General features: G+C 48.5%; 1 protein-coding gene across 1 annotated transcript in view; it reads right to left on the reverse strand.

Annotated features, from left to right (window-relative positions):
- Window positions 1–12,742, reverse strand: part of LOC141741363 (uncharacterized) — a 34,161-nt gene that overhangs the window by 8,429 nt on the left and 12,990 nt on the right. The window contains exons 3-7 of the mRNA XM_074581925.1: window positions 12,561–12,648; window positions 11,075–11,143; window positions 9,005–9,220; window positions 7,423–7,497; window positions 5,339–5,437 (exon numbers count right to left, since the gene is read on the reverse strand). Coding sequence (XP_074438026.1) covers window positions 5,339–5,437; window positions 7,423–7,497; window positions 9,005–9,220; window positions 11,075–11,143; window positions 12,561–12,648 — 547 coding nt within the window. The remainder of the gene's footprint in view (window positions 1–5,338; window positions 5,438–7,422; window positions 7,498–9,004; window positions 9,221–11,074; window positions 11,144–12,560; window positions 12,649–12,742) is intronic.

Genomic DNA, 12,742 nt, shown 5'->3' on the forward strand with positions numbered 1-12,742 from the left:
ATCAGGCAAACAGGGACCCCCAGCAGCAGGGGCTGGTCAAAGGGGACAGTCAGCAGGTTCCCTGTGCGAGCTGATAGAGGGTAGAGTACTCCACAGGCTGAACCTAATTATTTGGCCTGGAAAACAAAGCTGGAAAGTACCGCAGCAAAAAATCAGTCTGTTTCACCAAGAATGGGATTAAACAATTTCTAGTCCAGAGTTGTAGGTTTGGACCCTATGCCGTCAGCATCCCTTTGGGCATGGTCTCCCCCAATATGGTCAGTAGAAACCTAAGGCAGAGCAGCCCTTCACCCAGTCCTCGGTGGACCGTGTATTGTCTCCGGTGCCGAGTCCTTCTGTGGCTGCTGGAGAAAACCTGTCTCTTTGCAAAGGGCGGGTGGCTGTGTAATGAGCATGGTCCTAACCCAAATCCTTGCTGAGCCCTCGCTTGTAGACCAAGTGGAATCCATTCAGTGCAAATGGACAGACAATTGGCAGGCTAAAGCTTGCATTTATGTCTTACAGGTCAAAATTATTGCTACCAACAGCTGGGTGTAGGAGTCCCTGATTTAACACCTTCCTCGAGCATAATTTAGTAGATGCAAAAAAATCCAATAAATCCCAGACTGAAGACTTCTTTTAATCCAAAGAAGCTGCTTATTCCCATGAAACAAAGTAATTAAAATTCATTTTAACCCCAGGAGAGAAGGAAGGATGGGAGTCATGAGACACCGGAGCTTCCTGAAGGTCCCAGGGCAAATCTGCCTTGGCAATCAAGAAGGATTCATCGGGAAGATGCCAAGTCACAGGTAAAAAGGCAGCTCTCATGGTCACGAGACGTGACCTGTGCTGTTGCCAGACCAAAGTCCCACTGCACTCGGAAGCAGACACATGGTATAACTAGGTGGGAGAGCTGATCTGCTTGAGGGTAGGAAGGCTCTACAGAGGGACCTGGACAGGCTGGATCAATGGGCCAAGGCCAATTGTATGAGATTTAATAAGACCAAGTGCCGGGTCCTTCATCTTGGTCACAACAACCCCAAGCAACGCTACAGGCTTGGGGAAGAGTGGCTGGAAAGCTGCCCGGCAGAAAAGGACCTGGGGGTGCTGGTGGATGGCCAGCTTAACATGAGCCAGCAGTGTGCCCAGGTGGCCAAGAAGGCCAACAGCATTCTGGCTTGCATCAGGAATAGCGTGGCCAGCAGGAGCAGGGAAGTGATGGTGCCTCTGTACTCGGCACTGGTGAGGCCTCACCTCGAGTACTGTGTTCAGTTCTGGACCCCGCTGTACAAGAGGGACATTGAAGTGCTGGAGCGTGTCCAGAGGAGAGCTACCAGGCTGGTGAGGGGTCTGGAGACCAGGGCATATGAGGAGAGGCTGAGGGAGCTGGGCAGGTTTAGCTTGGAGAAGAGGAGGCTGAGGGGAGACCTCATCGCCCTCTACAACTCCCTGAAAGGAGGTTGGAGAGAGGTGGGTGTTGGCCTCTTCTCCCAGGTGAATAACGGCAGGACCAGAGGAAATGGTCTGAAGTTGCATCAGGGGAGGTTTAGATTAGATATTAGGAAGGATTACTTTACTGAAAGAGTGGTCAGGCACTGGAACAGCCTGCCCAGGTTGAGTCATTATCCCTAGAGGTATTTAAGAAATGTCTAGATTTGGCACTTCAGGGCATGCTCTGAAGGGCAGAGATTGTAGGTTGTTGCATTTTGGGTTTTTTTGTTTTGGTTTTTTTTTGTGTGTGTGTGTACGGTTGGACTCGATGATCTCAAAGGTCCTTTCCAACCATGAAGATTCTATGATTTTATGATTCTATAAAACCTGTATTTGCTCACCTTGGAACCAGACACAAGCGCTCTAAACAAGCCCAGCCGGATGCACTGTGTAGGTTACACATGTTGTAACAGCAAAACCAGACACAGCCTATAATGTACTTTGTGAAACAGGTAAGAATAAGTACACAAATGTCACCAACGGGGCAGTGGCAGACGTGTGGTGTAGCTGCACAAAGGCAGTACTGGGAAACACTGGGAGTGTAACGATAGGACACGAGGTAATGGCTTCAAACTGAAAGAGGGTAGATTTAGATTGGATATCAGGAAGAAATTCTTTACTGTGAGGGTGGTGAAGCACTGGAACAGGTTGCCCAGGAAGATTGTGGATGCCCCCTGGAAGTGTTCAAGGCCAGGCTGGATGGGGCTTTGAGCAACCTGGTCTAGTGGGAGGCGTCTGGGCAGGGGGGTTGGAACTAGATGATCTTTAAGGTCCCATCAACCCAAACTATTCTGTGTGAACACGTGCAAGCAGTAAAGCCATCAAGGTAGAGCCCAGGAGGCAGAGCAGGCAGGAGATGCCTGGGGGATGCAGAACAACCTTGCAGAACACGCGAGAAAGGTGCCTGGTGAAACCAGAGCAGCTCCCAGGCCCAAAAGTGAAGTGAACTATGCCAGAAACACCAGAGGTTTTCTCTTTGTGGCAGGGCTGAAAAGCATGCAAACAGGAGCAATGAGCAGAGAAAAATGAGGATGAAAGAAGTTGCCCACTTTGGAGCCCCCTCATGAGGGACTGCAGCCATCGGTGCTAACCATGTGGCTTCAGCTCCAAGACACTGAATACCCTGAGCTAACGAAGGCTTAGATTGCTAAGGACTAATTGTTTGAATATGCAGAGATGGTGATTGGTGACAGAATGAGGATTACAGAATCGCTGAGGTTGGAAGGGGCCTCTGGAGATCGTCTCGTCCCACCCCGCTGCTCACAGCAGGCTCAGCTACAGCAGGTTGCTCAGGGATGTAGCCGGGGGGGTTTGAGTATCTCCGAGGATGGAGACGCCGCAGCCTCTCTGGGCAACCTCTTCTGCTGACTGACCACCCTCACCATTAAAAAAACCAAACCTTTTTCTTATGTTCACCTGCCATTTCCCGTACTTCACTTCATGCCTCTTGTCTGCTCACTGGGCAGACCAGAGCCCACCACCCCATCAGGCGTTCCTCCGCACAGATGGACTCTGCTGGACCCGCTCCAGTATGGCCATGCCCATCTTGTACCGGGGAGCCCAGAAATGGGCACAGCACGCCAAGATGTGACAACGATTAAGAATTAACCGTCGGCAACGTGTTATCATTAATGAACGTCAACCCAGCAGTGCGTTGGTTTGAAACCAGCCTGGTTTATCAGCCTGTTCAACACTCCCATGTCACAGTGACCGCTCGGTTCCCTGACTACTAACTGCCTCTCTCCCTCTATGTATAAACACTTTCAGTTGTGACAACTTAAGCCTCCAGCCTTTTGTGAGTTAGGCTGTTATTATTACTAGTACTTCATGAAAAGATAAGCCGATGGGGCGCGGGGAGCCAGCCAAAGCTGCTCCGGGAGCGGGGAGTCCGGCATCCAGCTCCGTCTTCTGCACCAGCCCATCGCAGAACAAAGAGACTCATTAAATATACTGATCTGGATTTGATAAAATGACCCCAGCTCATATTCAGGTTATGAATGGCATTTTTTTGTTGTTTTTTTTTGGTTTTTTTTAGTTCAGAGGCCTGCAAGAGCGAACAGGCCTCGTTTAACTGTCAAAGAGCTCATTTTGCCTGCAGCGCCGACCTTAATGCCAACCATTACCTCATCTAAACTCAGGGAATACATGTTCGTGACACTCCCCTCTGCATCAATATCAAGGCTGATGATTCGAGGGAAAAAAAAACAACAAACCTACTACTCTTAAGAAGCAAGCTGTAAGGCAGGCAGAAATCCTTCCATTTCTGCTTTCAATCAAAACGCATCTGCTCCGACGGCTGCCAGGGCGAGCTGCTGAATTTGCTCCTCTCTGTCCTGCTCTCGGACTGACAGGGCACTCGGAGAAAAGAGGAGCCCACTTTGCCCGGCTTTGCCACTGCGGATCAAACCCGGAGTGCGCCACGCACTCGCTGAGTGAGCTGAACGCAAGGCGAGGAAACGCTGATGGCGAGCTGCCTCCCGCCTCCTCAGGAGTTACGGAGGGGCCAAGCCGCAACGGGGGGGTAAACGAGCACAGCACTAACAGAGGGCAATGCTCGGGGCTGGGGTGGTTTTCTTTTTTTTTTTGGTTTGTTCGTTTTATTTTTATTGCTTTTATTTTTTTATTTTTTTTAAAGCGAGCTATGCTATTTATAAAACGCTCTGGTGGCGAAGCCAATGCATCGGCTGCAGAGTCGCAGTTACCGCTGGGCAGAGAAGCAAGACGACCGCAGTCTTTTCTCCTCAATGCATTCAACCGCTCTGGGTTCTCCTGCAGCGAAGGCGATCAGAGCAGCCAGAGGGAGAAGGGGTCTGCGTGGCTCCTCGGCCATCATTCCTGCAAGGGCAGGGTAGGGCCTCCCAACAACAACGGGGGTATAAATAGATACTTCACTCGATCCTGACCAAAAGGTCAAGAGAAAAGGCCATCTAATACCCACACTGTTCATGCCAAATCATTCCAGCCGCTCAGGACCAGCGCTGGCCTTACAAGCAGATTTTAAAAGTGAAAAAACCACACCATTACCAGCCATAAAAAGACTGAAATCCTAATTGCCGCACTCCACCAGAGCTGAATTCTGCATCTGGGTATTACAGAGGAAATTTTGAAGTTCTGGCAAACTGAAACCCATGTTTGCAGCAGCGCCCTGTCCTCCCCGCGGCTCTTCCCCGGCCACCCCACCGAGCCCCCACCAGGCCGGGGGCTGCCTGGAGAGGGGCCACCCAGCTCCACCTTCCCCACCCAGCCGCGGGAGGGAGGGGAACGCGAGGCTTCAGTTACGAAAACCAACCCCAACTTTGAACTCATTTTGCAAATTTGGTAATCCGAGAGAGAGATGATTGCTAACACGTGGGGTTTGGGTTTGTTTGTTTTTTTGTTTTTTTTTGAAACACAGAGCCCATATTGTTGCCTCTGGCTCAGGAAGTCCCTGACCCGCTCTCTGCTGGGTGCGGGGAGGGATCGCCCCGTGCTCGCCCTCTTCCTCTGCTCGGCTGCCAGCAACTGCTGGGGAGAGGACATGGGGCTATGGGAGCCTTCAAACAGCCTCCCCACAGCTGGCCTGGCCACCCAGCAGCTCTAGTTACACTTTGCACAGCAGTATGTCTGCACCGAACCAGACTGCACCTACTGCATCCCTTTTTTGTCCCCTTCTTAGTAAAACCCTCAATAAACGGCCCGTTCTCACCCTTCTCCGGAGTCCCACATTTTGCCTGCCCAAAACCAGATCCTACTAATTCCTCCCTTACCTCTGCCAGCCTCGTGCCAGGTGGGAAGTGGACCCTGACTTTTGAGGCTTAGAAAACAGACTGAAAAGGGCACCAGCGATAACACGCTCGCCTTTCAATAGCAAATGAGCGAAGAGACGTACCCTGCCCCTGCCATGCATCGTCTGCGGGGAGGAAGGTCGAGCTGGCGTGCCAGCAGCATCTGGATGGACTGTCCTCGGATGATTTACTCTTCGTGTTATCTGCATGCAGGAAAAGCAACTTTTTAAAAATAAAAACAAAGAAAAAACCCCAACCCAAAACCTAAAAGATAATCGCATAGGTATAGCCACATTATTAAAACCAATTAATCATGCTTTTATCTGCTCACTATGTCATGATGCCTGGACATTATGTAATTTAAGCCACACATTAATCTACGCTGCTCATCACAGTGGATTTATTAACGAAGGCTGGACAAGGACACTTACATGCATAAGTTATTAAAAACAACCCACTCAGGAGTGGCCACACTAACAATATTCAGAGATGTAAACTTCCGACGCATCTCTGTTGGGGATGATAGAAGGGAGCTGTAGTTCCTGCGGAACAAAAGCCACAGCCAGTGTATCCAGCTCCAGCTCCTACTGACCCCAGTGAGAAAGCTTCTGCTCACTCTAACAGAAACCCCCTCATTACCAAATGAATGACTCCGAGAAAGAGCACGGATGAGAGGGAGCTGCTGGAGGAAAAAGGAGAGTTAAAGGTTTTCTGATTATTATTTTCAACAACTAAAGCAACCAGTAGGATTCACATGCCTCCCTGAGTGACTCCCCTCAGCCCCTTTCTAAGGCCTGTACATACAGTGTTTTCTTCATTTCTTTCATACACAACTGATTTTTTTCATATCTGATTTTTCCTTCCTTCCTTTCACCTAAAGAACTCCTTTTTTTATGCAGTTTTGCTCTATATCAGCTTGATTTTTTTCTGCATAAATGCAGATGTTAACAAATATTTCTCCCTGTACTTGTACATTAGGAACTGCTTCAATCCACTGATGCAGTGTTGGAAAATTGATGATAAATATGGCGTGTATTGTATTGACTACCGTGTCTGGCTTTAGAAGGGAATTTCAGAGTTCTGGCTTATACCACACATGCTGTTTTGTGCATGGATGTCATAGAATCATAGAATGGTTAGAGTTGGAAGGAACCTTAAAGATCACCTAGTTCCAACCCCCTGCCATGGCAGGGACACCTCCCACTAGACCAGGCTGCTCAAAGCCCCATCCAGCCTGGCCTTGAACACTTCCAGGGATGGGGCATCCACAGCTTCCCTGGGCAACCTGTGCCAGTGCCTCACCACCCTCACAGTAAAGAATTTCTTCTTAATATCTAACCTAAACCTACCCTCTTTGAGTTTAAAATGGTTACCCCTCGTCCTATCACTAAAATCCCTAATAAAGAGTCCCTCCCCATCTTTCCTGCAGGCCCCCTTTAGGTACTGGAAAGCTGCAGTAAGGTCTCCCCAGAGCATCCTCTTCTCCATGTCTATCTATATGTATCTATGCTTGCCTTTAGTATCTCAAAAAGCCTCAGGACCACGCTTTGCATTCATCAGCCAGCCGGACCTGCAGACAAGTTTGAGTTTCTGGCAGGCAAAGAGCGTATGAACCGGCAGCGCTCAGAGCCAGGCAGCGAGAAGGACTGAGAGTTGCAGAGAGGCAAAGCGAAAGCCAGAAACAAAGCTGAAGATTAATGCAACACCAAAAGATGCTCCAGCCTTCTCAAGGCCATGCATGGAGAGGCTCAAGCTGAAAATCCCTCGCTGTGCTTGAGAGGAAGCTGCTGGCTCAGCAGCCTTGAACAGGGCCTCCCCAACCCGGGTGTTTGCTCCCTCCCTCGGTCTGAAATTCTCTGAATTTGTTGGTCATCGGAACACAACAGAACACTTCTGTGCGAGTAAACCTAACACAGAAAGAATTTGCTGGGGAGGCAGTATTTTTTTTTATTTATTCCAAGATGAAACACGAGTTTGGAAAGCGCTCAATAAAATGTTCTGATGTCACTCCTTAAAACACTGGTAGCACTGGATTGCAGATGTGAACAAGCTCTACAAGGGAGAGTGACTAGTGAAATATGGCTCCAAGGGAAAAGACCCATATCTAAGCAAAGAGAGTACTTTCAAGCCAAGCATCTAGGAAAACAATAGAAGAATTCAGATAGAAGTCCAGAGAGAGACCACTCACCTAACTCCCTGGACAGCTCTGATAACGTCCCAAAGGTCACAGGACAGGATTTTACTTCTGCAATATCCCATGTTCCTGCATTTACAAAGCAAACAAACAGTAACCCAAAATGCGATGTCACATTCACAGCTGGCAGCTGCAGTTTCTACCTGACACCCCCAATGTCGTTACAGCCCTTCCATGCTCTCTCTATCCCAAGCCTGCAGCCGCTGCTGCTCCTGGAGAAGAATCGAGCGAGGAGAAATTATCTTCTATGGCCAGAGAGAGCCCAGCCCAGTCGCCACGTACACCTTCCCAGCCCTTCAAAGTGCACGGCACACCAGCATGGCCCTTCTCTGGGGGACCCTTCTGCAATTCTTCACTCATCTGAACTGATTTCCCCTTTATGCACAACTGGCAGAAGCTGTCATCATGTATCAGCCTGGAATTTGGCCTTTTGAAAGCAATCATAGAATACAGTAAAAATAGAGTAAAAAATGGTACCAACATCCTCCCCCCATCAACCCTGTATTTTGCAAAAAAGGACTCTAGCACAGAAAGCAACTCATGTAAGGGCAACCTAAGACCATTTTCTGTGTCACCAGAGTACTGGATTACTGCTACTGGAGGTGAGTCATCACACGGCCTTATACACCAATCAATCCAGCCACCAAGCTCGGTTAATCAGCGAGCTTGTAATAAAAATCAAACGCTTTTGAAAATCAACGAAAAAGCAACACTAACCACTTTAACTTTTAACTCATAACTCTCCCGCCCCACCAAGAAGTCAGGAAGAGAGATATAAAGACAGATATAAAGGTCCAGTTACCACCTAGTTATTAATTGTTGGCATTGCTCTAGAATCTACAGTAGCACCCACAATAGAAATACAACATGAGACATAACTTTGCCATGAAAATTAAACCATGACGGAAAGGAAAAGTCATTAAATACCGGTGAGAGAGCTGGTATCAGCGTCTCCTAATCTTTAGCCTCATGGCCTGGCAAGTGTAGCCCTTCACTGCTTTAAAGTTGTCTGAGGTTTTAGAGACACAGTTACCCACCTCTGGCTTATGTTACACAGAGCATGTCCCAACAGCACAACTGGGACCCAAAGTGGCTCTAAATGACCTTGTTTGGACACCAACAAGGGGTGAATCAGTGAGGAAGCTGGGCAAACCGTGTAGGTACAGCACAGCGCTGACATGAACAGGCTGCTTCCAACCATCAAATACCCACACTGATTTAGGAATACCTTGCCTCATGCTGCTTTGAAACGCACAGATAATCCCTGAAGGCTAACTCTGACTACCTGTGAGCATCCTTGGAAGGAAAGGTTTCGGCTCCTTTGCAGAGGAACCAAACACGAAATACCCGTGGGTAGGAAACAACTTGCACCCAACAGGTATCTGCACCACAGAAGAAATTCCTGCCACAGAGACCCCTCTTGTCACATTGCTGGAAAATAAACGACAGCCATCAGGGTTCAAAGGGGGTGGACAACACTGCGTGTGTGCAGGACGAATGTCGGTGGGGCAGTACTCTGCTGGACGCAGAAATTCATGAAGGTTTCCCTCTGCAACACTGGAATGTCAACACTCACCTACGTTGGAGAAAACGTCCTCCTCTAAACGGGAGGGCGCCGATTCTTCCCGTATGGCTCCTGAGGCCTTCAGCGCGGTCCCACACTCTGCCTTGGCAACGAGAGCACCTCTTCCACCGCCACCAGTGTCCTCTGTGAGTGGCCACACCGCTCCCTTCTCATCCCAGTCAAAGGCTGGCTCGGCCGCCGAGCTACCCAGGGATGCTCTGCTGGGGTCTTCTCGGGAATAAACATTATCACCGGGTCGGCATTATTTTTAATTACAATGCAGAGTTTGTACAGAGGAAACAACAGAACGAAGGCTGATCTAAACCCCTCAGATGTAATGGCTATATTCCAACTGAAATGATTTACAGATACAGTGACAGTAAAGCAGAGGCCCTGGGATGGGACACTGAAGCAGCAGATGTGAAGGCCATGTGAGAAGGAAGGCACTACAGCAATGAGTCCCACTGGAGATGACACCACACCGCAGAGGCCTTGGGCATCCCTCCCTGACTGCAAGGGTGGCTCAAGGCCTCCAGAGTCCAGCTGGGGACCCAGAGCAGTTAAAGGGAGAGGAAAGAGGACAGCAGGACCTCCAAGGAAAAAGAAAGCAAACCTCTTGGATGTTGGTAGTTGAAGGCTGCAAGAGACATCAATGCCAGGCATATGGATATTATAAATAATGACAATTATTTCCAACAACTTTTCTTCCTAAGGACTCCCAAAGCACTTTAGGACTCCATTTTCCTGTGATTCTGGTGGGCAGGGGACCGTTTCTGGTATCAACCCCACCTTCACACACCTTAATGATGCCGCTGCTGCTTCTTCCCTGCTAGGAAACAGCAATCAGCACTCGGCAGGGTTAGGGCTTCTTCCTGGAAGAGGACACTTCACTGCTCTGTAGAGGTCCATAGTAAACAGGGCCACCATGACCACCTGGTTGAGCCTCCTGCACAACCCAGGCTCCAGGATTGCACCAAGGACTTCTGCTGCTTCAACTGGGACTTTGCTGAGCTCCCTTGCCCTGGGCCAGCAAAGCACTTAACGCCTGCACGGGCTTAGCGTTAAACTATGCGTTGTTAACCTTCTGCACGTGCAGCTGGCACCACCCATGCCAAGAGGCCAACTTACATGAATAAAGCCAAATGTGGACCCATCTACTTTGCTGGAGAGCGAGTAGAGACCTCAGCACCCTTTAGAGACCGTCATGAAAACATTTAACTCGCTGATTTATAAAATCCAAATGATAAAGCGGTCCCAAAATGTCTGTATATTTTTAGATCAAAATTTCCTGTTCACTTACTCTGATCTCCAATTTTAGTAGAGCATCTGAGAGCACTTTAAGATAGTCTTATTGCAGACAGTGCGCAAACGCCCACATTCATCCAGCTGTGTCTCCCAATCCCAAACTTCCACCTTACCTTCTAAATTACTCCAATATATTAAACTTACAGGTTTGTCCACTATATTAATAATTTTATTGCAGATAGATAATTAAAACATTTCCAAATACTGTAATTCCATGACCTGCTTTCATACGGCAGTTATAATAATATAATTAATAGAAATGTATATAAGCATAAGTGCATGGCAGAAACTTTGAAATCCCCAGAGGAAAAGTGTGGAGTGAGGACAAAGCATTGTTTCATTTTATCTCATTAGAAGATGAGTATGTCCCTCCCTTTACAGCTTTTTACACCGGGCAGGCCTGGATTAAAGAACCTGTTTGGAACTGAGCAAATCACACAGGTTTTTATACATCCATTATCAGAAAATGTCTTCTGCCGAGTCACACAAAAGCAACTAATCCACATTACACCAAACTTTTAGCAGATCTCAGATCTAATAGACGTTTGCTTTCAAAATCCTATGGGTAATACTATGTGTTTTAATGAAAGCCTGGAGTTAAAAGGCAAGCTCACAAGGAAGAGCTCCCAAAGCCGTCTTTTCCTAAGTAAACAGCCTAAGTAACCACAAAGGTTTTATTGCCGAATGACAAATAAAGCGAACAGAAAGATGCTGGGACATGAGAAGGGGTGACAAGCCCCGCCAGACCAGGTCTGTAAACCCAGCCTGTAGGTTTACCTTTTTGTTTCAGCCTTTCCTTCCTTAAGTGTCTCTTTTCTCGGCTGCTGATCTTGGTCTGCCAAACTCCTACAACAGAGAGCAAAGTTCACTTTTAAGCTAACAAGAAACTTCCTTTACTGCCTTTATTGCTTAGCACCAAGGTAAATCGCTATCTGATAGCTTCTGGTGCTGGCTGGAAAAGGGGCACCATGCAGCATCTCCTTTGCTGTCTCTGCAGAAATGCCGTAATCGTAAGAAATCCCCATCACAAACCTGTCTGTCGTTTTTCCCCACTCATGTAACTGCACATATTCTTCTGCCCTTTGTGTCAGCCCGATGCGACACCCCGTTCCCTCGGGGGGGATGTCACAACAGAATATCAACTGCCCTGTGCAGCTGACAGCGGAAAGAAGTTCATGAAAATCTTAACCGTCAAACAAGGCTTCAATTTACTGGCTTTCTCTAGCCCTGAACATATCCTAGGATTTGTTCTGCCATGTGGAGACACTCTGATTTCCACACGCTTCCATTCACACCGATGGGGCCACGTTCTGCCTCCATCCCTGCTCTCCGTCACCCCAGAAGTCAGGGGAGGGACCGGCACAAATGGTTAATGCAGAAAAAAAACCACAGTTGACGGGTTTCGCTTGAGGCAAACACCTTCTTTCTCTGAACCAGGGCTGAATTTTGCGTGAAACAGTTCAGCTGGCTCATCCGCTCAAAAAACTAAACGTCGGTTTGAAGCAAGCCTCTGCTGCCTCCCCTTCTCCTCCGTCGGCCTTGCAGGCACTCTGCCCCTGACACCAGGGCCCGCAGGAGGGCTCTGCTCCAACGGCAGCGAGGGCTTCTCTTGCTCTCACCGCCGCCCTAATCACTTTATAATCTTTTAAGCCGGGAAAAGCTTAGAATTTGTTGTTTTCAATATGAGCGTTGGTGGGGGGGAAGGCAGAGAGGGGCTCATGGGATGCGATGTATTTTCCAACGAAATTCAAGCTGCCTGAGACCTGCTAGCCTCTGCCAGATTTCTCCGCAGATTTGCTTGCAGCCAAAGGTCTTGGCTCTCTTCAGGGGCGTGCTGGAAATTGGCTGTACATTACCCCAGCGCCTTGACCAGCCTCAGTCACGGGCACAACAAAACGCTGCCTGGGAAGACCCCAGCTCCAGCGTGGCAGAGGCCACAGGGTTAGAGTAAGAGCATGAAGGCAGGACCCTGCTACCCAGTGGACCTCTGGCCTCTTCAGAGAGCCTTCCTCACCTGCAGATTTGCCATCCCTGGGAATGCGGTAAGGACACACCAGAAGCGTGGCAGGAAAGCGCGTGGTCCCTGTCTGTGCCGTTACACGTAGTAAGGAGCAGATGATCGAAATACCTCTCAAACTGGCAATTTTCCCCAATAACGCAGAACAGTAGAATAGTAGAGACGCCCTCCCTTTCGAAATATTTCATCCCATATTATTTTTTGGTAATACAAATCAGGTAACAGAAGAACCAGGTCTTTTGTTACCTTCCTCCTCCTGCAGTTTGTCTTTTTCCACAGAAAGCTCTTTTGGCACCTCCTTGTCTGAGCACTGGGCTTTCCTCTTCTTCTTAGGCTACAGTAGACAGGAGATATGTGGCAGAAAGATAAAACAGGTACTTTTTACATTTCATCATGGAGAAAAAAAGAGTCAGGGCAATAGTTTTGAA

The sequence above is a fragment of the Larus michahellis genome, chromosome 3, assembly GCF_964199755.1.
Source record: "Larus michahellis chromosome 3, bLarMic1.1, whole genome shotgun sequence".
NCBI classification, from domain to species: domain Eukaryota; kingdom Metazoa; phylum Chordata; class Aves; order Charadriiformes; family Laridae; genus Larus; species Larus michahellis.